The sequence below is a fragment of the Schistocerca cancellata genome, chromosome 5 (assembly GCF_023864275.1).
Source record: "Schistocerca cancellata isolate TAMUIC-IGC-003103 chromosome 5, iqSchCanc2.1, whole genome shotgun sequence".
In the NCBI taxonomy this organism is placed as follows: Eukaryota; Metazoa; Arthropoda; class Insecta; order Orthoptera; family Acrididae; genus Schistocerca; species Schistocerca cancellata.
The window spans coordinates 93,411,233-93,438,547 of NC_064630.1; the positions used below are offsets into that span (position 1 = coordinate 93,411,233).

The 27,315-nt window shown below is 43.3% G+C and overlaps 1 protein-coding gene across 1 annotated transcript in view; it reads right to left on the reverse strand.

Moving 5' to 3' along the window:
- LOC126188081 (proton-coupled amino acid transporter 1) overlaps nucleotides 1-27,315 on the reverse strand; it is a 287,378-nt gene that overhangs the window by 74,556 nt on the left and 185,507 nt on the right. The window contains exon 5 of the mRNA XM_049929533.1: nucleotides 957-1,081. Within this exon, the coding sequence (XP_049785490.1) occupies nucleotides 957-1,081 (125 nt within the window). The remainder of the gene's footprint in view (nucleotides 1-956; nucleotides 1,082-27,315) is intronic.

Consider the following 27,315-nt stretch of genomic DNA (forward strand, 5'->3'; position numbering starts at 1 on the left):
TTTAAACAACGGTGCTTGTTCTATGAGCATTTCCATGAAGCGTTAAGTATTTGAAGATGAAAAAAAACTAATCGGTATGTATTTTTTGTTTAAACCATCTTTATTAACAATATTTTATAAAAGATCGTTCATTAAGAATTTATATTTTTTGTGTGATAAGTAGTTCGAAATATGAAAACATGTATTTTACATAAAAATCACAATTAGATACGTGTTAATTAGCATTTGTTTGAATAAGTTCTTTATTTAAGTGACTTAGGTATTAGGTCTCAGCGGAAAAAAGTAATGGTCGAAACGGGACACGACCCGGCGCTTTCCAGTATCGAGCGCTACCGATTTTGTTTGTGTTTCATCTTCACATATTTCACGCTTGGCGGGAATGCCCTTAGACATGTACCATTGTTAAAGAGTTGCATCAGTCGGGAATCGAAACCTGGCAAGCGGAGACGGTCGTAGAATACGCACCATTGTTGAGAAACTTGCGTCATCCATTAATCGAACCTGGGACACCCACGTTGTAAGCTAGCTTTGTACCATAGAGTCCAGCGATCTGTCGACAAAGTCGTCAACGGATTACTGAATTAAAAACGCTCGAAAATTTCAAAGTCGATTTCATCGAGAATTTTTGCGAGTTGCATCGAACTACTTTGGATGATTGGTATGTGAGTTCAGAACTTCACTTATGACAAATATGTCGATGATAATATTACAGAGAATATGTCTGCGTATGTAAGGAACGTTGGAGACCTAATACGGAACCTTATAGAACTCCATTGATGATTTATTTTCAGTTAAGAGAAATGTCTGTCAACCACACTTCTTAAAGTACGTAGCCGAAATATGAAGTTAACAATTCGTTAGATGTGCCATTAATATCATAGCAGCTAGGTTTTGTTAACGAAATAAACGTATGGATTTCCTTCCGACTGTCCAGAGGTAGGCGGAGGACGGCTTACCTGGATAAGGCGGCGTACCTCCGGAGGCGCTGCGGCCCCGTCTGGAAGCACTGTTCCACCGTCTCGGCAAAGTGCGGCAGCCGCGTGGTTTTTGTCCGTACCGCCATCTCCTGCGACGCCGACAGCTGGAACACAAACAAGGATCACACTGACACCAAACTACAGGTACATGGTATATAAATCCTGAGTCGCGCAGCTGAGAAACTCAAGTTGGCGTGCGTAATAGTCATAATTATTTTGCACAAAGTATATGAAGACAGATTTCTAAATGAAGCCTATTGCTATGCCATCAGCATTTTACCTTTACTGTTCAAATGTGTGTGGAATGACCAAACTGCTGAGGTAACCGGTCCCTAGACTAAAACTAACTTAAACTGACGTATGCTAAGAACAACACTCGCACCCATGCCCAAGGGAGGATTCGAACCTCCGGCGGGAGGGACCGCTCAATCCATGACATGGCGCCTCAAACCACGCGGCCACTCCGCGCGGCTAAAACACAGTTGATCAAGGATCTAGGAACTATCGTATCAGATTACGACATCTTATCAACGTGAAATTCCATTTTCAGAAAGTTGATTTAGGAAAAGGACGCTCAAATAGTGACAATATCTTTATAATAAAAATACAGAAAACCGAAGAGAATTTACTACACTTCTGGGAATATTGCATTTGGAGATAACAGTTACCATCTTGTAAACGATTTATTTAATGTGTTTTACAACTACGTCTCTTTTCAATGTTCTTTTCCTGTGTTATGGTCCTTTTTCTACAGTTTGCCACTGCTGGATCACGCCTTAGGCGCGCGTTGTCTATCTTGCTTCTACTGTACATCTAGCTTGCTTACGCATATAGTTAGGAAATTTCTTAAGACTTCTCACTTGCGAAGACTTGACGACTAATTTTACATTGCGAATATTTTAATCTTATATTTGTAATTTAAAGTAACCGACTTCTGCTATTATGTAGTCAACTGCAGCCTTGAGTTCCACCAATAACGAAAATGGTTCAAATGGCTCTGAGCACTATGGGACTTAACAGCTATAGTCATCAGTCCCCTAGAACTTAGAACTACTTAAACCTAACTAACCTAAGGATAGCACACAACACCCACTCATCACGAGGCAGAGAAAATCCCTGACCCCGCCGGGAATCGAACCCGGGAACCCGGGCGCGGGAAGCGAGAACGCTACCGCACGACCACGAGCTGCGGACTGAAGACGACAGTTACAGCTTTTGAATGCAGCTACGCAGTACGGTCGAAGGCAATGGTTAGTAACGAAATAATCGAACAGGTATCAACATTTTAAAAAATTTGGCTACGCCATGAGCTATGATTATAATAAGGATATAGACGAAAATTTTCTAAAATTACAAATAATGTGCGGCACAATAGTCACGTAATATATAACTCAAGAAGACACAAAAATCCAAAATTTTATAATTATTGTTTTATGCAGGCAAGATATGAATAAAGGAAAGGAAGGATGTCAGCAGATTCGGGTAGCAGAGATGATTTTGTTCAGGAGAGTGAAAGGCTGTACAAGAATGGTTCCAATCGGAAATGAAGACGTACGTAATGAATTGAGTGTACATGCTGTTAATGAGGAAGTAAGGTACTAGAGAGACGAATGAAACACAGCGTACGAACAGAATAAGGCGTGCAAGATTGCGCAAGAAAACCCTCTGTCATAATCCGATTAGATCAAGGAAATCGTGGTCAGACACTTTATGGGCAGGCAGATGCCTAGTCCTTGTAATGCAAGACAAGGGGTTTTTTGATCGGAAAGATAAAACTATTTCATATATGACGGTATGGAAGGAACTTATGTGTTAACTTGCCGCCGACTACAAGATCATCGGAGACACAGTGTGCGCACGGTTTGTGGAAGCACGGAACAGGAAACCAGCTGTATCCTTTTCGAAGGGAAAACATGAAAGAGCTAAAGGTCGATGACCAGACAGACACCTCGCTCTTTTTAAATGTGAATACAGTGCCTTAACTACATTTTTTATTTCATATTAGCTTAAAAACCAGCATTACCCTGGTTTTAATTTTGCCAATTTTCTATTAGAAACAAACACAAAAAATGAACTGTGTTTGTAGCGTAATATCTAGAAAACATTATTGCCATATATTCGTGGAAACACCTTTGAAATTATGAAACAGTTTCTGTATGCTAGACGCAGCACCTCACGTGTCTACAACGCGACTTCATAAACTCCAGTACGGCATAGCTATACAGAGGGTTACTGTTTTCCCCTACAACCGTTTTGCACTTCGCAGCTGAAAGCTGTCAGAACCACTGCCAGGCATTAGAGATTTCCTTAAGGTGACTCGACTTCACGAGTATCTTCAAAAAATGGTTCAGATGGCTCTGAGCACTATGGGACTTAACATCTGAGGTCATCAGTCCCCTAGAACGTAGAAATACTTAATCCTAACTAACCTAAGGACGTAGCACCCATTCATGCCCGAGGCAGGATTCGAACCTGCGACCGTAGCAGTCGCTCGGTTCCGGACTGAAGCGCCTAGAACCTCTCGGCCAACAAATCCAGCAGGAGTGTCTTAGTAGTAAAGAATAAATGTATTGAAGCTTCACGCGTGATGCGGCATTTTCTCATGCATCTCTGTTCATGACATCAAAACTCTTGAACTATATGCCGTCCAATGATATGTTTGTGTAGGACATTCAGCAGCATTTGAGGGTTCTGTGTGCGAAATATTTTGCGGGCAGAATTAATAGCAAAAAAAGAATAAGTTTAAACGTGGTTCATGATGCTTCAGTTTTTGAAGAATATCAATGTTTATGACGGTACATCCATTGAACTATAATAGGTAGGTGGCTCTTGCCCCCATAGCGATTGTTGCCTGACCGTAAGGGATATGAGTAAGTGGTGGTTGAAATCCAATTGTTTAAGAGAAGATGTGGAGTATACACACATACATACATCCATTTTTATAATATGTATGAATACGCAGCTCAGACCTAGTGTTCCACATATTTGTCATTCCTCATTGATTAAACAAGAAAATACTTCAAAGCGTTGCACGTGTAAAACTTTTAGTCTGAACTAAAACAAGAAATGAGTTACCATCACTCACTTGTACACATCTGGTCATTCGTTTAACAACAAGAAATTGGTGTCAAGTAACTGAATAAAATCAGCAAAGCTTGGAATTAATGTTTGGGAAGAGAGAGAAATACTCCGCAACCGTTTACAAAATTAACAAATAGTCTTTACTCTTTCTGTTTGCGCTGTATCCCGCTTAGTACGGGCTCCGCTGTACTCACGTCTTGACAAATTTTGTTTTATTTAACTCTGCGGCCGTAAGCCTTTCCTGTCACCGCAGTTACCAGTTACACAAATCAGGGAAGTGTTGAGCGCCGCTGCCTGTGAATCGTGTAAACTGTGATCTGTGTATGAACACATTTTATCTGTTTGTATATTACATTTTCTGAGGCGGAAGGCGGGAAGCAGCCCAGCATTGCATAACCGAGAGTGGGAGACCGCCTAAAAACGGCACTCAGGTTAGCTGGGGCACCAGTCGCGGTCTTTAACGCGCCGCAGCGATTCTATTCGGGTCTTGCTTCCCTCTCTGTCTCGCAGTCCAGCACACTGCGCGTTTCCCTATGTCGCTATACAAGCATTTATACAGTGGACGGAAAGAGCTGCCCCAGGAGCAGCACCTTTAAATTACCTGGATGTACTTTTCTGGAATTAGCATTTTTTTTAAGATAAAGATTTGCTCTTGTAACCCACTGACAAGTAATTGACATCAATCTGTTGCAGAATTGTCGAACAAGCTTTGTGCTCACGCATCATGTCGCTTTTTGAAGGAAAACAGCCTCGTTTTTGTAGTAAGAAATCTCCTCAATGATCATCAGCATTTGTCCCGGCGGAGGTTCGAGTCCTCCTTCGGGCATGTGTGTGTGTGTCCTTAGGATAATTTAGGTTAAGTAGTGTTGAAACGTCCCCTTAGCAAAATTATACACGACTGTGCTTAAACTAACACACAATATTTTTTAGCGCAACGCAATCTGACTTTCAAAAATCCCTACAAAAGAATGGCCCTGACTAACATTAACCTATACCTTTCACAAATCACTTACCTCACAAAAATTTTCGTTACTCGAACTACTGCAATACGGCGAGAGCCACTACTGCCAGCTAAATAAAAGATTCAAACTACTGAAGGCACTAACTACTGATAGGCATAGTTAGCAAATGAAAGATTTTAATAGAGAACAAACAATGTATTTACCTTAATAGTCATCAAAAGTCATAATATATACAGCAGCTCATGACATCCATTTTTACAAATTTCAAAACTCCGCAATTTCTCTCCCCACATCCACCACTGCTGGCGGCTCACCTCCAACTGCGCAACGCTACGCGCTGTTCACATCCAGCTGCCCAACACTACAATGGCAGACAACAATGCAAACTAGCCACAGACTGCACACAGCACAGCCAGTGATTTTCATACAGAGAGCGCTACGTGGCGGCGGCGTTACCAATATAAGAACCTAAACAGCCTACTTACATAGCCCCCATGCTCCCCAAAAAAAATTTTACGAATTGTTTTGGGTACTGGGCAATACATATTTGTTAAAATTTTTGATAATCGTAATTACAATAACAAAGAAATCAAATGCACACACTTATTGATACAATGTTGGTCAAAAGCTAAAATTTTCTCACAGTCCATAAAGATAGTCCTGATCATTCATCATAATAGTAATTACAATTTTTTTTTCACAAAGCCTCATTAGTAAAAGAAATTGCACACAGAAGTAGTGGATTTCCATGCAGTCTTGAAGAAGTGAAAGATTTTAATAGAGAACAAACAATGTATTTACCTTAATAGTCATCAAAAGTCATAATATATACAGCAGCTCATGACATCCATTTTTACAAATTTCAAAACTCCGCCATTTCTCTCTCCACATCCACCACTGCTGGCGGCTCACCTCCAACTGCGCAACGCTACGCGCTGTTCACATCCAGCTGCCCAACACTACAATGGCAGACAACAATGCAAACTAGCCACAGACTGCACACAGCACAGCCAGTGATTTTCATACAGAGAGCGCTACGTGGCGGCGGCGTTACCAATATAAGAACCTAAACAGCCTACTTACAGTGTGTAAGCTTAGGGACTGATGACCTTAGCAGTTAAGTCCCATAAGATTTCACACACATTTGAACATTCGATCATCAGCATGGATTACACAAACAGAAATCTTGCGAAACTCAACTCACTCCGTTCCACCAAGAGATCCACAGCATTGTAGACAACGGTGCTCAGGTTTATGCCGTATTCCTTGACTTCAGGAAGGCATTTGACTCCGCCCTGGATGCCTTTTAATGAAAAAATACGGCCTTACCGAGTATCAGACCAGATATGCGATTGGATACAAGACTTCCATACAGACAGACTCATCACGTCACCCTTAACGAAACAAAATCGACAGATATAAACGTAATTTTCGGTGCACCGTAAGCAACTGTGACAGGACCATTGCTGTTTACAATGTATATAAATGAGCTATTAGCAAGCTTCGGAAGCTCCTTCACTGATGATACGGTTCTCTATAAGAAAGAAGCAACGCCAGAAGGCAGTATAGATTTGCAGAATGACCTGCATAGAATTGATGAATGGTGCATATATTGTGCAAACATAGAAAAAGAAACCCACTACTGCGGAACTACACTATTGATGAGAAATTGTTGGATATAATATCTCCTGTAAAATATCTAGGAGCAACTCTCCAGAGCGACCTGAAGTGGAATGACCACACACACAAAAAAAAAACTGCTAAACAAAAGTTTGGAGTACTATCGTAAAATGTAGTCTACGATACTAGACGTCTCACTGACCCAGGCATTTCATACATTATGCAGTTAGAGCCAATATACTGGACGGTGTTTACTACTGGAATGCCCTGTAGCCGTTTCCCATTATGTAAACATACCGCTACCGCCGCAGCACATCGCGAGCATTCCAGTATCAACACCAGCTTCATTTAGTTTGTGTTCAACACTCCAGTAACACACCACGTAGAGGCATACAACAGTTCGACGGAGTCAGGATAGTGACTTTACTTTCAACAGGTCATACGCAGCACGATGTAGTCGAGCAGTTACATGTCACTCAAAGTGAAGGATGGACCACGCAATGGTAGTGCTCGTATGACAACACCAATGCAGGATCATTTCCTCCCTGCCAGAAATATTAGAAATGACTTCTCCTGGGAAACAGGGATTCGTGTCTCACACCGAACATTGCGTAAAAGATTGCATTACGGTGGTCTTCATTCCAGAGGACCAACGAGAAGTTTTGCACTGAGCCAACGGAACCGAAGCAGTCGAAGGACCTGGGCTGTTGAAGGTCAACACTGGAATATTGCAGAATGGAGTAATATCATGTTTTCCGATGAGACCAGGGTTGTTTTGCGACCGGACACTAGACGTTTTAGTGTTTGGAGAAGCGCTAGACGACGCTGGGAACGTCGATACGTTCAGGAAGTCCATCCGTTTGCGGGTGGCTATTTGACTGGTCTCCGATGCCTCCAAGAGGTCCTACAAACAACTGTAAGGCCCCACAGATGTGAAGTTGGTAACAGCTTCATCCTAGTCGACGACAATGCAGGACCGCACTTTACTCTAGCAGTTTCTTGATGTCTTCAACGCTGCATCAACCGAATGCACTGACCAGTGTAGTCCCCAGACACGAATGGAGTTAAGCATGCATGGGATCTGCTGAAGGTGGCCACAGCGTCCGAATCCACCTGCAACGTTCAGGACCTCTCTGAGGCTGCCATTGAGGTGTGGGACCTCATACCCCAAGATAAACTTGACGGTCTTGACCAGAGCATGCCTCGCAGAGTGGAAAAACTCGTCCGTGTGCGGGGAGCACACACTCGCTACTAAAGACTGATAATCATGATCGTGAGATAAAGATTTTCACTGTTTTTGTTTTCAAGATGACCATTTAGGAGAGAGCCTGCTTTGCTTTGAAATAATATTTTGTAACTAACCAAAATCTATCTTGTTTTCAGAAGGAATTTTATTTATTTTGTTAATAAGGTACTGTACAAAACCTCAATTCGGGTTCTATAAGAAGTCGTTGTAGTAAACACTACGACATTCCAAACATCTGACGAGGTACGTAGGAGGAAAAGCAGATGCGAGACTGCGAATCACAAGAAGAATTTTAAGGAAATATAACTTGAAAAGGAACTTAAAAATGTTGTAATTTAATCTCAAAGATACAGGAAGAAAATTTGTTCGACTGTCATACCAGAGGAATACTCTGAAAAACTGTTTTATCCTTGGTAGACAAAGGACTAATTTCGAGCTTCTTTTATTACTTCTAGTATTAACTACCTTTTTGTTCTGATGTCCCTGCCTAAAGACGTACTGTACAATTTCATGTCCACGTGTGTGTTAAATGAAGGTGTTAAATGATGAAAAATGTGTTTTATGGTCCGTGTCAAGATCAAGCCTAAATACTATACCAATGAAGTACAAATTATTCTGTTAATTCGAGAAGGCGAATTTTAGATGGTGGCGACGATCTTTACGACGGCGCTGCTCAACAATAGAGGTACGTGATTGTGCTCACCACTTTCCTTTGGTGGCCGCTAGGGTTAATTCCGATGTGTTTTTGCCGAGACATTCAGAACCTGCAATCTTCCTTTTCGTATAACAGCAGGAGTCCGATAGAAAAAGGAATATTCTTAAATTTAAATAATTGCAATTCTCTTTTACCCAGGCCACGGGGAGTGATAGAACGTACGTGTCTCTACCCTGATTGTACGTTCGCAATCTCCGAGTGTGTTAAGACGTAATTATTTTACGAAAAAAATTAAGTAGATCTTTCTCATCAGATCGCAACCACTCGCACGTGAATGTACGTACCCTCTGAATGTGTCTAGTCAGTCGTGCGCATTGTTCTAAACCTTTTCTGTTAATATTCAGTGGATTGCATCTCCGCAATTAATTTTTGTTTATGCCGCAAATCGCACTTCACGCGAAGTATTTATTACGCAAGTTTCAGGCTCCATTTAATGTCAAAAATTCCGAAGTACGGCTGACTAAGCAAACCGCTACAATAATTTCATATCTCTACAACTACAATAACACAAAACAACAATAACATAACAGAGAGGGTACGTTACAAACTTAATTCCGAAGGAACTGCCTTACAAGGCTCTTGTTCGGGCAGTACTTGAGTGTTGTTCATCAGTCTGGGACCTTTACCAAGTGGGACTGATAGAAGAGATAGAGAAGATCCAGCGAATAGCTGCACGTTTCGTCATGGATTCGTCTGGTCGCCTCGAGAGCGTTACGGAGATACTCAGGGAACTGTAGCGGCAGACGTTACAAGAGAGGCGTTGTGCATCACGGAGCGGATTACTGTTGAAATTTCGAAAGAGTGCTTCCCGGGAAGCGTCGGACAACATATTAATTCCTCTCACACACATCTTACAGAATGATGATGACTAGAAAATTCGAGAAATTAGAGCTAATACAGAGGCCTAATGACATAAGTTCTTCCCACGCGCCATTCGAGAATGGAACTGGAAGGTTGAATCAGTTGACGGTACCAGAAATGCCCTCCGCTTGCGGATTATGATGTAGATGTAGGTATAGATGTAGATTATCAACTTTCACATCTTATACTTGTCCCAGGAGGAATGGTTAATATAGCGGGATATGACAGGAACGATCATTCAGAGCAAAAACTCTTGTAACCACGGGCTCTAAAGAGCACACGTTAAGAGTTATGAACCTTTGTTCAGTAGAAGTGATTTGTTTCACAGTATATAACATGAACAAGTGCTTATCGCTCTTAAGGCACGCATTTTAGATCCCACGTTTACTTCACTTCAAATGATTCTTTTTGTCACATCCCTCACTCCTAGGAAACCCTGTATACAGGGTCGTCATGAATAGTCTGAAAAGCTTGTAGGGGTGTTGCAGAGCAGCCTTTGCTGATAAATAATGGTTAAGGAAAGAATTATATACACTCCTGGAAATGGAAAAAAGAACACATTGACACCGCTGTGTCAGACCCACCATACTTGCTCCGGACACTACGAGAGGGCTGTACAAGCAATGATCACACGCACGGCACAGCGGACACACCAGGAACCGCTGTGTTGGCCGTCGAATGGCGCTAGCTGCGCAGCATTTGTGCACCGCCGCCGTCAGTGTCAGCCAGTTTGCCGTGGCATACGGAGCTCCATCGCAGTCTTTAACACTGGTAGCATGCCGCGACAGCGTGGACGTGAACCGTATGTGCAGTTGACGGACTTTGAGCGAGGGCGTATAGTGGGCATGCGGGAGGCCGGGTGGACGTACCGCCGAATTGCTCAACACGTGGGGCGTGAGGTCTCCACAGTACATCGATGTTGTCGCCAGTGGTCGGCGGAAGGTGCACGTGCCCGTCGACCTGGGACCGGACCGCAGCGACGCACGGATGCACGCCAAGACCGTAGGATCCTACGCAGTGCCGTAGGGGACCGCACCGCCACTTCCCAGCAAATTAGGGACACTGTTGCTCCTGGGGTATCGGCGAGGACCATTCGCAACCGTCTCCATGAAGCTGGGCTACGGTCCCGCACACCGTTAGGCCGTCATCCGCTCACTCCCCAACATCGTGCAGCCCGCCTCCAGTGGTGTCGCGACAGGCGTGAATGGAGGGACGAATGGAGACGTGTCGTCTTCAGCGATGAGAGTCGCTTCTGCCTTGGTGCCAATGATGGTCGTATGCGTGTTTGGCGCCGTGCAGGTGAGCGCCACAATCAGGACTGCATACGACCGAGGCACACAGGGCCAACACCCGGCATCGTGGTGTGGGGAGCGATCTCCTACACTGGCCGTACACCACTGATGATCGTCGAGGGGACACTGAATAGTGCACGGTACATCCAAACGTCATCGAACCCATCGTTCTACCATTCCTAGACCGACAAGGGAACTTGCTGTTCCAACAGGACAATGCACGTCCGCATGTATCCCGTGCCACCCAACGTGCTCTAGAAGGTGTAAGTCAACTACCCTGGCCAGCAAGATCTCCGGATCTGTCCCCCATTGAGCATGTTTGGGTCTGGATGAAGCGTCGTCTCACGCGGTCTGCACGTCCAGCACGAACGCTGGTCCAACTGAGGCGCCAGATGGAAATGGCATGGCAAGCCGTTCCACAGGACTAGATCCAGCATCTCTACGATCGTCTCCATGGGAGAATAGCAGCCTGCATTGCTGCGAAAGGTGGATATACACTGTACTAGTGCCGACATTGTGCATGCTCTGTTGCCTGTGTCTATGTGCCTGTGGTTCTGTCAGTGTGATCATGTGATGTATCTGACCCCAGGAATGTGTCAATAAAGTTTCCCCTTCCTGGGACAATGAATTCACGGTGTTCTTATTTCAATTTCCAGGAGTGTATATATTGCGCCGTTTCCGAGTTAATTAACATTGAAGTTAGCCAGCCAGGCCATTGCGTGCGCATTCAAGCGGCCCACCAGGTACAATTACTATCAGTAGTTCTCATAGGGTGGAAAATAGCGCACGAGACTGCTCAGCTTTTGTCTCGGGTTCGATCCTTACTACCGTCTCATATCCAATTTGTGTGTCGCTTTCTTATCCGGCTATAGGAAACCGAACACGTTTGGTAATAACGTCTCTGGCGGGCCGCTTGAATTTGCACACGCAGCGGCCTGACTGGCTAACTTCAACGCCAATTAATTTGAAAACGGCGCAACGTATCGAACTTTTTCTTAACAATTATTTCTCAGTACAACCTATCCTGCAACACCCTTACAAGCTTTTCAGAGTGTTCTGACCACCCTGTACTAGCCATCGTGGCTGTAAATGTTGATACCTATTTTATTTACGCAGACATATTTATATTGTATTGTGATCTGTCTTTGGGTCATTTGTTAACGTTTCGTGCTGCAAGGAGCCACAAAGCAGCAATTTACTCCATCAGAAAACAAGTGAAGTACGTTTAAGCATTGTTCTTCTTTCTTTTCTTTAGTTAAGAGCTATGATTATTATTTTTCTCCTTTAGCCGCGCGGGATTAGCCGAGCGGTATTAGGCGCTGCAGTCATGGACTGTGCGGCAGGTCCCGGCGGAGGTTCGAGTCCTCCCTCGGGCATCGGTCTGTGCGTATTTGTCCTTAGGATAATTTAGGTTAAGTAGTGTGTAACCTTAGGGACTGATGACCTTAGCAGTTAAGTACCGTAAGACTTCACACACATTTTTTTCTCCTTTAGTTTCTTCCTCCAAACATTATCGCCTCCAGAATGGTTTAGCAGGACCAAAAGGAGCATATTTATATAGAAAACAACTACCACATTAACCTAATGTGTTGTAAAGTACTGATGAGACGCGGAAAAGATCTTCATCCAGTGTTTTCACTTATCTGTTAGCTCCTCGGGACACTTATTCTCTTAGCTAATGTATGGTGGTCATATTTATCCGCAGCAGAGTATTCAGATCTGAACAGTGAGGCTACTGTGAATCTGCTGAGACTGATTTTTGTTCTTGTTGATGAGGATGACTGCTGTGATGTTACAGTTAACACTAAAGGAATATTTATTATTAACCACGAACATATTTACGAACTGCATCTATTGGTATGCAGAACCCAATACTTATTTAGGAAACTCGGTGTAATGTTTGAATATCGACTTCTCTCGCGTTCCTCAACTTTCAAATTCAGATGGCTCCGAGCACTATGGGACTTAACATCTGAGGTCATCAGTCCCCTAGACTTAGAACTACTTAAACCTAACTAACCTAAGGACATCACACACATTCATGCCCGAGGCAAGATTCGAACCTGCGACCGTAGCAGCAGCGCGGTTCCTGACTGAAGCGCCTAGAACCGCTCGGCCACAGCGGCCGGCTCTCAACTTTCGTCCTAGAGTAAATATCATACAGCCTTTATTAGATTCGCCCGAAAAATTAAAAAAGAAAATGTATAAAGTATGATAATACTTCTCTATGGATGCAAATACAGAAGTTAATCAACGTGAAATGTGAGTTGTAGGTCATGAACGGTGTGAGGGTAAGTTATAGGTCCAAACAGTGTATTATGACGACGTTCTGAGTTGGAAAACACAGGCTGAAATGCTCTCTTTGAACGATATACTTAAAAACACTGACTTACCGCTTTCATTTTAACTAAAAGTTTGGAGCTGTGGTGAAACCACATTCTTTGCTATTTGCCGGGTGTATCAGTTTAACAGTGTCATTGACAGGTTGAGGAAGGTGAAGGGTGCTGGGGAATGGGAACTGGCAGTTGACAAGAAGGCAGTTAGGAGGAGGACGTATTCAGACAGTTTTACTTTGCATATATGCGATAGATTTGACCAACTGTCAGAGTTGAGTGGAGAGGAGCCTCTTGTAGTTGTAGGCGTGGGTAACATGCAGCAGTCCTCAGCAGTTAGGAGACTCAAGTCAGTTGCAAAGTCTAACAGAAAGAAGAAGGCTCTGCTGCTATGTAGTTCACACGGTAGAGGTGTGGGCCAGCGGTTGCAGGAAGTGTTGGAGAGTGAGTACCAGGTCACCAGCTTTGCGAGGGCTAGTGCAGGGTTGGCTCAGACAGTTGACAGCGTAGGGGAGTTCCGTACGAATTTTACGAAGCAGGATCAGGTAGTGATAGTGGGTGGAGCAGGGATAGTCTTGATAGGGACGGGGGATATGATGTAGGTGGTGAACTGGTAAAGATAGCTACTCAAACTGGTGGCACTAATGACCATTTCGTGCAACTGTTTCAGCGTCATGAACGGCCTCATCTTAATGCGACTGTTAGGCGCGTTAACATGGGGCTGGAGAGGGCACTCATGGCAGAGGGCATGGGCCACATTGCATTGGTCCCAGTTGAGTCTATCAGTGGATCGGGTTTCACTAGGCATGGCCTGCACTTCAATAGGTATGGGAAGAGGACGCTGGTTAAGCTTATAGGTGACAATGTAGAGGGGGTTGGTGAGATAACTCATGGAAAAATTCCTGTAGTAGTTGGTGTTAGAGCTGCACCTTTTTTAGACTGAAGTCAGCTAATAGGCATACCAGATTAAGTCCCTCTAACTAAGAAATCACCTTCAGACGACGTCATGTTTTCAAGTAGAGAAGGAATTAGCATATTTCATCGAAATTTAAGAGGTATTAGAGATAAAGTTAGTGAACTGCTTATAGATGTTGACTCTGAAATTATTGGTATTTCGGAGCACCACTTAAAGAATTTGAAAATTCAGAGGCTTCCTTTTCTAGTATACAGATTAGCAGGGTATTTTTCAAGGAGTTCCTTGCGGAGTGGGGGAGTGGCCATGTACGTAAAAAACAGTATTCCATTTGAGTCAATAGACGTATAAAGGCACTGCACTGAATAAATATTTGAATGTTGTACAGGGACAGTTGAATTTAGCGAAACTTAACTGGTAATTGTTGTTGTTTATAGGTCCCCTAACTCTGACTTCAGAGCATTTCTGCTTAAGCTAGAGAGGGTTCTTGATTCACTTTATAGGAAGTACAAGAAATTAGTTATATGTGATGACTTCAATATTAATTTTGTATATGATTGTGCAAGAAAAAGGATGTTGGTAGATCTCCTAAATTCATATGATCTGATGCAGACTGTGTTTTTTCCAACTAGGGTGCAGGAGAACAGTAGCACAGCCACAGACAATATTTTTATTCATTCTTCATTAATAGAGGGGCATTCTGTTTGTAAAAGGGAGAATGGCCTTTCAGATCATGATGCACACATTTTAACACTAAAAGGCTTTTGAACTCAGGCAAATGTCACATGTTATAATTACAAACCATGTAGGAAAGTTAATCCAACGGCAATAAAGAGTTTTTTTAAACCATCGTCAAGGAACAAGAGTGGCTGGATATTTACAGTGCCGATAACATAGATTGCAACTATAATGCTTTCCTTAAAACATTTTTCTCGTGCTCTTTGTGAGTTGCTTACCATTGCAACGTTCCAAACAGGTACTAGAAGTAAAAGGGAGCCTCGGAGGCTCACTAGTTGGATAAGGGTATCATGTGGAACAAAATGGGAATTATATCAAAATGTTAGAAGTAGTTACAATCACGCCGCAGTAGCCCATTACAAACAGTATTGTAAGGCGCTTAAAAATGTTGCTAGGAAGGCAAAGAGTATGTGGTACGCAAATAGAATAACTAATTCACAGGATAAAATTATTCCATATGGCCAGTTGTGAAGGAAGAGGCTGGTCAGCAGCACAAGATCGACAACATAAAGTAAGTTCGTAGTAAAAATATTCCTGTTACTGATAAGTCAGATATATGTACAGTATTTAACAATCATTTTCTGACCATTGGTGGTGAATTAAATAAAAATTTAGTTTCTACAGGGAATCATATAACTTTCTTGGCAAATGCCTTTCCGAGATTCATGTCTGAAATACTCCTCTGTGATACAGACAATGGGAGATTGAGTCAATAATTAAATCACTGAAGACTTAGGACGCTCATGGATATGATGGAGTGCCTAGCAGAATATTAAAGTACTGTACTGCACATGTTTGCCCTGTACTTAGCCATATTTGTAATTTTTCCGTTAGAAATGGTCAGTTTCCTGAACGATTAAAGGACTCAGTACTAAAGCCGCTTTATAAAAAGGGAGAAAGGGATAATGTAGACAACTTTAGATCTATTTCTATACCATCTGTGTTTGCTAAAGTTATTGAAAAGGCTGTGCATGTAAGGATAATTGATCATTTTATATAAAATAATTTGCTATCAAATGTACAATTCGGCTTTAGAAGGCGTTTAACAACTGAAAATGTTATACTATCTTTTCTCTGTGAGGTACTGGATGGCTTAAACAAAAGGTTTAGAAAGCTAGGCATATTTTTTGATTTATCTAAGCCGTTTGATTGTGTTAATCACAAAATATTGCTCCAGAAGTTGGACCATTATGGAATACGGGGAGTAACTCACAACTGGTTCACCTCTTACTTTCACAACAGACAGAAAAAGGTAATTATTCACTGTATTGAGAATGGCTGTGATGAGGGGTCTGAGTGGGGTACAGTCAAAGGGGAAGGGGGGTGCCCTAGGGATCAGTGTCATGGCCTCTCCTGTTCCTTACTTATATAAATGATATGCCCTCTAGTATTACGGGGACTCCCAAAATATTTCTCATTACTGATGACACTAGCTTGGTAGTAAAGGATATTGTGTGCAACATTGGCTCGGTTTCAAATAGTGCAGTTCATGATATAAGTTTATGGCTTATAGAAAATAAAGTAATGCTAAATCACAGTAAGACTCCGTTTTTACAGTTTCTAACATACAATTAAACAAAACCTGACGTTTTAATTTCACAGAACGGGCATACAATTAGTGAAACTGAACAGTTCAAATTTCTAGGTGTTCAGGTAGACAGTAAACTGTCGTGGAAAGCTCACGTTCATGATATTGTTCAAAGATTTCATGCTACCATTTTTACAATTCGAATTATATCTGGAGTGAGTGATCGTTAGACACGAAAATTAGTCTACTTTGCTTATTTTCATTTGTTTATGTCGTATGGTGTTATATTTTGCGGTAACTCTTCCTATTCTAAACGGATATTTTTGGCTCAGAAACGGGAGGTTCGTGCAATAAGTGGTGTAAGTTCACGAATCTCTTGTCGACCCCTGTTCACTTGTTTGGGTGTTCTGGCATTGGCTTCGCAATATATATATGTATTCTTTACTGTCGTTTCTTGTTAACAATATCAACTTATTCCCAAGAATAAGCAGCTTTCAGTCAGTTAATATTCAGCAGAAATCAAGCCTGCATTTGGATCGGACCTCCTTAACTCTTGTGCAGAAAGGTGCGCAGTATACTGCTGCATCCATTTGCAGTAAGCTACCACTAGAATTCTAAAATCTTAGCAGTAACCCACGCGCTTTCAAATCGAAACTGAAGAATTTCCTCATGGGTCACTCCTTCTATTCCGTCAAGGAGTTCCTCGAAAAATTAAGCTGATCCTTGTTGTATTGTTGATTGCGTTTACTTAATCTTTTGGACTAACTTTTTTGGGTTCATAAACATTTATTTTTATCTGTTGTTACTTTTATGTTGTAATTTCATGTACTGACATATTCCACGACCTTGTAGATTTTCTCCTCAATTTGATCCTACGAAACTTGACGTACAAATACAAATAAAATAAATAAAATAGAGATCTTTGCTGTTTGCACGGAAAAGCGACGATTGTATGTGAGGCGTGGCCATATGGCTCAACTGCAAGAGAATTGCATGTGAAAGTTATCAGGGCCGTCACAAAATTTTAAGTTGCCTTATGTGCTTATTTTATCAGTGTGCTGGATCCGTTCTGGCCGACAAGAAATTTCAGACATGAACTTCCGTTTTGTGTTTGACATACACTGATGAGCCAAAACAATTGACCACTGTCCACCACGAGATACATTTCTGGTTGGTGGAGCTGCGGCCACGTGACATGGCAAGGAAAGTATATAAGCGGGCCAGAGACGAAAGGGGAATCATTCTAGCGACCATACGGGGCACAAGCGGGAAAATCCACCGGCATAAACGACTTTGTCAAAGTGCTCATTGTCACGGCCAGAGGCAGGGGAACCAGCATCTCAGAAACGTTGAACCTGATCGGTCGTTAGAGTGCCTCTGTCGTGAGTATTTATAGAAAGTGGCTGAAGGTCAGTGAAACCACGAGTAGGCGACTATTACGCGACTATGCTGCATGGCCACGCCTCATTGCGGAATTTGGAGGTCGCAGACTTGCCCGTTCTGTAAAGCAGGATAGGAGACGATCCGTGGCAGATCTGACGACCGACTACAACGCTGGTGCAGGCACAAGTGTGTCGCAGCTCACCGTTCAGCACGAACTGTTAAAAATGAGCCACCGCGGCGGACGACCCCTATGTGTTCCCATACTGACTAACGACATCTACATCTACATCTACATCCATACTCCGGAAGCCACCTGACGATGTGTGGCGGAGGGTACCCTGAGTACCTCTATCGGTTCTCCCTTCTATTCCAGTCTCTTATTGTTCGTGGAAAGAAGGATTGTCTATATGCTTCTGTGTGGGCTCTAATCTCTCTGATTTTATCCTCATGGTCTCTTCGCGAGATATACGTAGGAGGGAGCAATATACTGCTGGACTCTTCGGTGAAGGTATGTTCTCGAAACTTTAACAAAAGCCCGTACCGAGCTACTGAGCGTCTCTCCTGTAGAGTCTTCCACTGGAGTTTATCTATCATCTCCGTAACGCTTTCGCGATTACTAAATGATCCTGTAACGAAGCGCGCTGCTCTCCGTTGGATCTTCTCTACGTCTTGTATCAACCCTATCTGGTACGGATCCCACACTGCTGAGCAGTATTCAAGCAGTGGGCGAACAAGCGTACTGTAACCTACTTCCTTTGTTTTCGGATTGCATTTCCTTAGGATTCTTCCAATGAATCTCAGTCTGGCATCTGCTTTACCGACGATAAACTTTATATGACCATTCCATTTTAAATCACTCCTAATGCGTACTCCCAGATAATTTATGGAATTAACTGCTTCCAGTTGCTGACCTGCTATATTGTAGCTAAATGATAAGGGATCTATCTTTCTATGTATTCGCAGCACATTACACTTGTCTACATTGAGATTCAATTGCCATTCCCTGCACCATGCGTCAATTCGCTGCAGATCCTCCTGCATTTCAGTACAATTTTCCATTGTTACAACCTCTCGATACACCACAGCATCATCTGCAAAAAGCCTCAGTGAACTTCCGATGTCATCCACCAGGTCATTTATGTATATTGTGAACAGCAACGGTCCCATGACACTCCCCTGTGGAACATCTGAAATCACACTTACTTCGGAAGACTTCTCTCCATTGAGAATGACATGCTGCGTTCTGTTATCTAGGAACGCCTCAATCCAATCACACAATTGGTTCAAAAATGGTTCAAATGGCTCTGAGCACTATGGGACTCAACTGCTGTGGTCATAAGTCCCCTAGAACTTAGAACTACTTAAACCTAACTAACCTAAGGACATCACACACATCCATGCCCGAGGCAGGATTCGAACCTGCGACCGTAGCGGTCGTGCGGTTCCAGACTGTAGCGCCTTTAACCGCTCGGCCACTCCGGCCGGCTCACACAATTGGTCTGATAGTCCATATGCTCTTACTTTGTTCATTAAACGACTGTGGGGAACTGTATCGAACGCCTTGCGGTAGTCAAGAAACACGGCATCTACCTGTGAACCCGTGTCTATGGCCATCTGAGTCTCGTTGCGATCGCAGTAGGCCATGGGATCGTCGAGACTAGACAAAGAATCAATGGAAACCTGTCGTCTGATCGGGTGAATAATTTTTCATGCCACACCAGCTCGAAGACGGTGTCCAAATGCACCATCATCCAGATGAACGGTCACTCGAAGCACGCGGTACACTGCAGACGCTGGCCGGTTGGCGCAGTATTATATGGGGGACGTTCACCACTGGCAGTCGAAGGCACCCGTTACGGCTGCTGACTACGGACCACCTGCATCAGTTCATATTTGATGTCTTCCACGACGGAGATGGTATCTTCCAGCAGGATAACTGTCCACGTGACAAGGCGACAATCGTGCGACAGTGGCTTGAGAAGCATGATAGTGAACTCACTGTGACACATTGGCCAGCGAATTCACCTGATCTGAACTCTGTGGAAGACATCTAGGTCGCTAGCGGCACCACCTCGGCACCCACGAAGCAGCGGTCCGTAGTGCACAGGAAGTGCGTGATCTGTACGTCGATACCTGGTGCCACATACCTCCGGAAACCTACCAAGAACTTGTCGAATACAAACCAGTGTGCGATTTGTGCTTTTACCAGTGGGGGGGGGGGGGGGGATGTCTTAGGGGGTTAGTACAATTATATATGTTACTAGCTTTGACCGTGGCGTTACCCATGATTTAACAGTTATTTATAAATAGATGTTAATGCCGAAACTCACTATTCACGCGTATGCACTATCAGAAAAGCCATCCCTTGTTATATCTTTAAAAGTACATTATGTTGTTGTTGTTGTGGTCTTCAGTCCTGAGACTGGTTTGATGCAGCTCTCCATGCTACTCTATCCTGTGCAAACTTCTTCATCTCCCAGTACCTACTGCAACCTACATCCTTCTGAATCTGCTAAGTGTATTCATCTCTTGGTCTCCCTCTACGATTTTTACCCTCCACGCTGCCCTCCAATACTAAATTGGTGATCCCTTGATGCCTCAGAACATGTCCTACCAACCGATCCCTTCTTCTGGTCAAGTTGTGCCACAAACTTCTCTTCTCCCCAATCCTATTCAATACTTCCTCATTAGTTATGTGATCTACCCATCTAATCTTCAGCATTCTTCTGTAGCACCACATTTCGAAAGCTTCTATTCTCTTCTTGTCCAAACTATTTACCGTCCATGTTTCACTTCCATACATGGCTACACTCCATACAAATACTTTCAGAAATGACTTCCTGACACTTAAATCTATACTCGATGTTAACAAATTTCTCTTCTTCAGAAACGCTTTCCTTGCCATTGCCAGTCTACATTTTATATCCTCTCTACTTCGACCATCATCAGTTATTTTGCTCCCCAAATAGCAAAACTCCTTTACTACTTTAAGTGTTTCATTTCCTAATCTAATACCCTCAACATCACACGACTTAATTCGACTACATTCCATTATCCTCGTTTTCCTTTTGTTGATGTTCATCTTATATCCTCCCTTCAAGACACCATCCATTCCGTTCAACTGCTCTTCCAAGTCCGTTGCTGTCACTGACAGAATTACTATGTCATCGGCGAACCTCAAAGTTTTTATTTCTTCTCCATGTATTTTAATACCTATTCCGAATTTTTCTTTTGTTTCCTTTACTGCTTGCTCAATATACAGATTGAATAACACCGAGGAGAGGTTACAACCCTGTCTTACTCCCTTCCCAACCACTGCTTCCCTTTCATGTCCCTCGTCTCTTATAACTGCCATCTGGGTTCTGTACAAATTGTAAATAGCCTTTCGCTCCCTGTATTTTATCCCTGCCACCTTCAGAATTTGAAAGAGAGTATTCCAGTCAACATTGTCAAAAGCTTTCTCTAAGTCTACAAATGCTAGAAACGTTGGTTTGCCTTTCCTTAATCTTTCTTCTAAGATAAGTCGTAAGGTCAGTTTTGCCTCACGTGTTCCAGTATTTCTACGGAATCCAAACTGATCTTCCACGAGGTCGGCTTCTACTAGTTTTTCCATTCGTCTGTGAAGAATTCGTGTTAGTATTTTGCAGCTGTGGCCTATTAAACTGATTTTTCGGTAATTTTCACATCTGTCAACTCCTGCTTTCTTTGGGATTGGAATTATTATATTCTTCTTGAAGTCTGAGGGTATTTCCCCTGTTTCATACATTTTGCTCACCAGATGGTAGAGTTTTATCAGGACTGGCTCTCCCAAGGCCGTCAGTAGTTCCAATGGAATGTTACCTACTCTGGGGGCCTTGTTTCGACTCAGGTCTTTCAGTGCTCTGTCAAACTCTTCACGCAGTATCGTATCTCCCATTTCATCTTCATCTACATCCTCTTCCATTTCCATAATATTGTCCTCAAGTACATCGCCCTTGTATAGACCCTCTATATACTCCTTCCACCTTTCTGTTTTCCCTTCTTTGCTTAGAACTGGGTTTCCATCTGAGCTCTTGGTATTCATACAAGTGGTTCTCTTATCTCCAAAGCTCTCTTTAATTTTCCTGTAGGCAGTATCTATCTTACCCCTAGTGAGATAAGCCTCTACATCCTTACATTTGTCCTCTAGCCATCCCTGCTTAGCCATTTTGCACTTCCTGTCGATCTCATTTTTGAAAGTACATTATAGGTGAAGCTTATTTACAAAATCATCTACATACAGGTACACGAGAGGAATTCAAAAAGTAAAGGCACATTTGTGAAAAGCTGTACTTATTCTGATGATAGAATACTGAAACATGCTTTATTTTTCTGCCTAACATCCCTGGACTTCAATGCAGTTTTCCCGACGTTTTACGAGGATTTTTATTTCATCAGAAAATACGTTCATCGGTTGCATCTGTAACCAATTTTGCACCGCAGCAATGACGTCTTCATCACTTTCAAATCTTCTTCCCTGTAGTCCTTCCGTTAAGGATCCAAACATCCAATCGCTTGGAGCCAGGTCTGGACTGTATGGTGGATGTTCCAGCACCTCGAAACTCAACTCCTTTATTGCGTCGGCTGTCCGTTTGGCAGAATGTGAGCGAGCGTTATCTTGCTGCAGAATGACACCTCTTCACAGTTTTCCACGACGTTTGGATCTGATTGCAGGTTTTAGTTTCGTACGCAACACATCACATCCACCATACAATACAGACCTGGCTTAGAAAGCCTCGTTTACGCTGGGGCGATGTCTTGCAACATTGTGGCATGCATGCATGCATTGAGGCGTGCATAGTCTTGTCATTTAGTTCTAAATGTTTTGAAATGCTTACCTACTACATAACACTTTTTCAAAATTAATAAGCGAACTTATTAATAGTATTAATAGTAAGACTGTATTAAAACTTTCAGTGTTCGGCTCCACAAATTTAAATTATATGTAAAGTTTTACTCCAGTACATGGGAAATAAACATCCCAGGTTGGGATTCATAAACTAAAACCAGAGGAGGGGACGGTCTGATGCAGAGGGGGGGAAATCCCCCCCTGCAAATCGCACACAGTCGCTGCTGGATTGCGTTCCAAAGGTGGACAAACAGTCTGTTAAGCAGGCAGTCATCAGTGCATGATGTCTATTTCTTGAACGTCCAAGCAGTGCAATGTGGTTTTATATGGCATTCATATTATTTGCTATGAACAAATTGTAGTATGCACAGCAGTTGTTTCAGGTATTACACTGATCTGTTTTAGAACATTGGTGCACGTTTCTTGCTGGTGTAGTGTGATCTTTTTGCAGAATTAACATCGGTCGCGTAAACAGAGATCTTGTGAAATTCAGCTCATTGCGTTTGTCCATGAGATCCATAGGTCAGGATTATCTGTGGAGTTTGCATGTCGCCAACATCAAGCTAGGGTTGTTACGTCAGTTTCGTATAACACTGTTTGTGCACATCGTGTGCTAAGACCTGCTTTTACACATTTAGTTATTAGATGCAGAAAAGGTGGGTAACTGAGGTACTGAGATCCGTAAAGCCCAAAGCACAAGCACGAAGTTCTCAGAAAAACATGATTGTGAAAACCTCATTTATAGCCGAACCACCAGATTCACAGACTTGATTTAATTTTTACCCCAGTCTTAACAGCTTATATTTCCTATAAAAAGCAATGTGTTATTAAATTTTAATTAATGTGTATGATTATTATTATTATTAATGTTAGTCCAAAAAAATTTCATTTATAGGCTAGTGTCAAAAGTGTCTTTTCGACTGTTGTGTACTTTATAACTAATGTGAAACTAGAATCCGAACTTAAAGAACAGATACTAAACGCACAACACACGCAATTATGACCTATCAGAACAGTTTATGGTCCTCGTTATCACCATTTTCATTAAGCATATTCTCTGGCTTGAGATTCAGATCAAACTCTCTGCTCACTTTAGGCATGAAATCCAGTAGTTTTGTTAGGTCTGTGTGTTAGAAGCTCGATCTAGTTGTTTTGTTAAATCTTTGTGTTGCAAGGTTGATATTTACCTCCCATCTACATATATGGGCACTAGATTTTGCAAGCCATAAACAAACTGTGAAGAAATAACAAAGTATACTCTCCCTCGACATGGCTTGAAGAAAATTTTGTCCTCCCACGACTCCAAAGAACATGTTACTTAAAACCACAGTTCAGAGGAATCTGTTTGAAACTTCAGGACTAAAATTTCTGAAATGTACATTGTTACCACGAACACCAAATTTTGGTTTAGTGCTGAGGTCGGTAACACTCTTAAGAATTCTGAAATGCTCAGCGTACGTTTTACAGACTGGAATGCTGAAACCAAGGAACGTAAGGTTACGGTGGGGCATCCCTTCAAGAGATTCCAGCTTTTATGAAGAAATGCTAGCCAGTGAGAGTTCCTACAGCAATGAAAATTTGTATTTTGGGCTCATATGGAAGTGAATATCAGAGAAATGGAAGAGACAGCTCTTTGCAAATGTTCACATATACACTCCTGGAAATGGAAAAAAGAACACATTGACACCGGTGTGTCAGACCCACCATACTTGCTCCGGACACTGCGAGAGGGCTGTACAAGCAATGATCACACGCACGGCACAGCGGACACACCAGGAACCGCAGTGTTGGCCGTCGAATGGCGCTAGCTGCGCAGCATTTGTGCACCGCCGCCGTCAGTGTCAGCCAGTTTGCCGTGGCTTACGGAGCTCCATCGCAGTCTTTAACACTGGTAGCATGCCGCGACAGCGTGGACGTGAACCGTATGTGCAGTTGATGGACTTTGAGCGAGGGCGTATAGTGGGCATGCGGGAGGCCGGGTGGACGTACCGCCGAATTGCTCAACACGTGGGGCGTGAGGTCTCCACAGTACATCGATGTTGTCGCCAGTGGTCGGCGGAAGGTGCACGTGCCCGTCGACCTGGGACCGGACCGCAGCGACGCACGGATGCACGCCAAGACCGTAGGATCCTACGCAGTGCCGTAAGGGACCGCACCGCCACTTCCCAGCAAATTAGGGACACTGTTGCTCCTGGGGTATCGGCGAGGACCATTCGCAACCGTCTCCATGAAGCTGGGCTACGGTCCCGCACACCGTTAGGCCGTCTTCCGCTCACGCCCCAACATCGTGCAGCCCGCCTCCAGTGGGGTCGCGACAGGCGTGAATGGAGGGACGAATGGAGACGTGTCGTCTTCAGCGATGAGAGTCGCTTCTGCCTTGGTGCCAATGATGGTCGTATGCGTGTTTGGCGCCGTGCAGGTGAGCGCCACAATCAGGACTGCATACGACCGAGGCACACAGGGCCAACACCCGGCATCATGGTGTGGGGAGCGATCTCCTACACTGGCCGTACACCACTGGTGATCGTCGAGGGGACACTGAATAGTGCACGGTACATCCAAACCGTCATCGAACCCATCGTTCTACCATTCCTAGACCGGCAAGGGAACTTGCTGTTCCAACAGGACAATGCACGTCCGCATGTATCCCGTGCCACCCAACGTGCTCTAGAAGGTGTAAGTCAACTACCCTGGCCAGCAAGATCTCCGGATCTGTACCCCATTGAGCATGTCTGGGACTGGATGAAGCGTCGTCTCACGCGGTCTGCACGTCCAGCACGAACGCTGGTCCAACTGAGGCGCCAGGTGGAAATGGCATGGCAAGCCGTTCCACAGGACTACATCCAGCATCTCTACGATCGTCTCCATGGGCGAATAGCAGCCTGCATTGCTGCGAAAGGTGGATATACACTGTACTAGTGCCGACATTGTGCATGCTCTGTTGCCTGTGTCTATGTGCCTGTGGTTCTGTCAGTGTGATCATGTGATGTATCTGACCCCAGGAATGTGTCAATAAAGCTTCCCCTTCCTGGGACAATGAATTCACGGTGTTCTTATTTCAATTTCCAGGAGTGTACAATGTAGGACTAAAGCTGGTTCACTGTAAGATGAACAGATGTCATGCGTGCTACAATATCAAAATCGACGTTAATGTGCTTTAGGCCTTTATGGTTCTTAGCACCTGAATTGTTGCTGATACAGATGTAAATCAAATAAGTCAACGGTAAAGGTTACTTTTTGTAGGTAAATGCCAGGAAAGGTCTTGTCATCTTTGTCATAGTAGTCGAAGGATTTTTATAAAGTCGTGATACGGCGTAAATAGGATTTACATCGTAGAGCTAAGATATGTGTTAGCATGGCCATATAAAGAAGGTAGTGTGGGAGTATGCTGCCAGCCTACTCTTTGGTTGTATGCACGTTTCAAGCAATTTTCAGCTGCAGATACGATTTATATGACAATTAAGTGATTTATTCCTTTACACGTCGCACCAAGCCATTACGCTTACTATAAGGTAATCACAGTATTTACGATGCAGAAAATGCTTATGTGCGGTTAATGTTTTATTTTCCCCAAGGAATGACAAAGTTTACAAAAATTGTAACCAGAAAAGAAAAACGGAAGATTTTCATTCCTGAAATATAAATTAAAAAGAGAAATAGCGAGAAAGGAGCTGTAACACTAGTCTCAAAAAAGTGAATTCTCTTGCGTTTCTCTCTTAAAAGCCTCAAACTAAGTTTGTTCTAGATATTGAATGCAAGTTATATAGAGTTGCCCACGAATCATGTGTACAAAATTCATGATACTGTTGAAAGGGATCTGTCTTCACTAGCAAACTGATGACATTACAGTTCTGCAGGGCGCTAAGAGGTAAACTTTACGCTCTGCCATAACCATGTGACTTTGAAGGCAATGTACGTTAGGTACCAAAAATTTTGTTCTGCGCACCGGAAGGCTCACTTCATAGACATTCGTGCACTAGCCGAAAAGAAGATGATCATGATGACACCGATATTATCCGCGCTGGGAAAATGATACATCACAACCCTCCATCGTACATAATCATTACAAAGGAATATCCTTAATTCCCCCCTCCCCCCGAATGAACCATGGACCTTGGCATTGGTGGGGAGGCTTGCATGTCTCAGTGATACAGATAGTCGTACTGTAGGTGCAACCACAACGGAGGGGTATCTGTTGAGAGGCCACACAAACGTGTGGTTCCTGAAGAGGGGCAGCCTTTTCAGTAGTTGCAGGGGCAACAGTCTGGATGATTGACTGATCTGGCCTTGTAACACTAACCAAAACGGCCTCGCTGCGCTGGTACTGCGAACGGCTGAAAGCAAGGGGAGACTACAGCCGTAATTTTTCCCGAGGGCACCCAGCTTTACTGTATGGTTAAATGAGATGGCGTCCTCTTGTGTAAAATATTCCGGGGATAAAATAGTCCCCCATTCAGATCTCCGGGCAGGGACTACTCAGGAGGACGTCGTTATCAGGAGAAAGAAAACTGGCGTTCTACGGATCGGAGCGTGAAATGTCAGATCCCTTAATCGGGCAGGTAGGATCGAAAATTTAAAAAGGGAAATAGATAGCTTAAAGTCAGATCGTCGGGATTAGTGAACTGGCAGAAGCAGACCTTGGGGAAGGTCAGTTCGGATTCCGTAGAGATGTTGGAACACGTGAGGCAGTACTGACCCTACGACTTACCTTGAAGATAGGTTAAGGAAAGGCAAACCTACGTTTCTAGCATTTGTAGACTTTGAGAAAGCTTTTGACAATGTTGAGTGAAATATTCCCT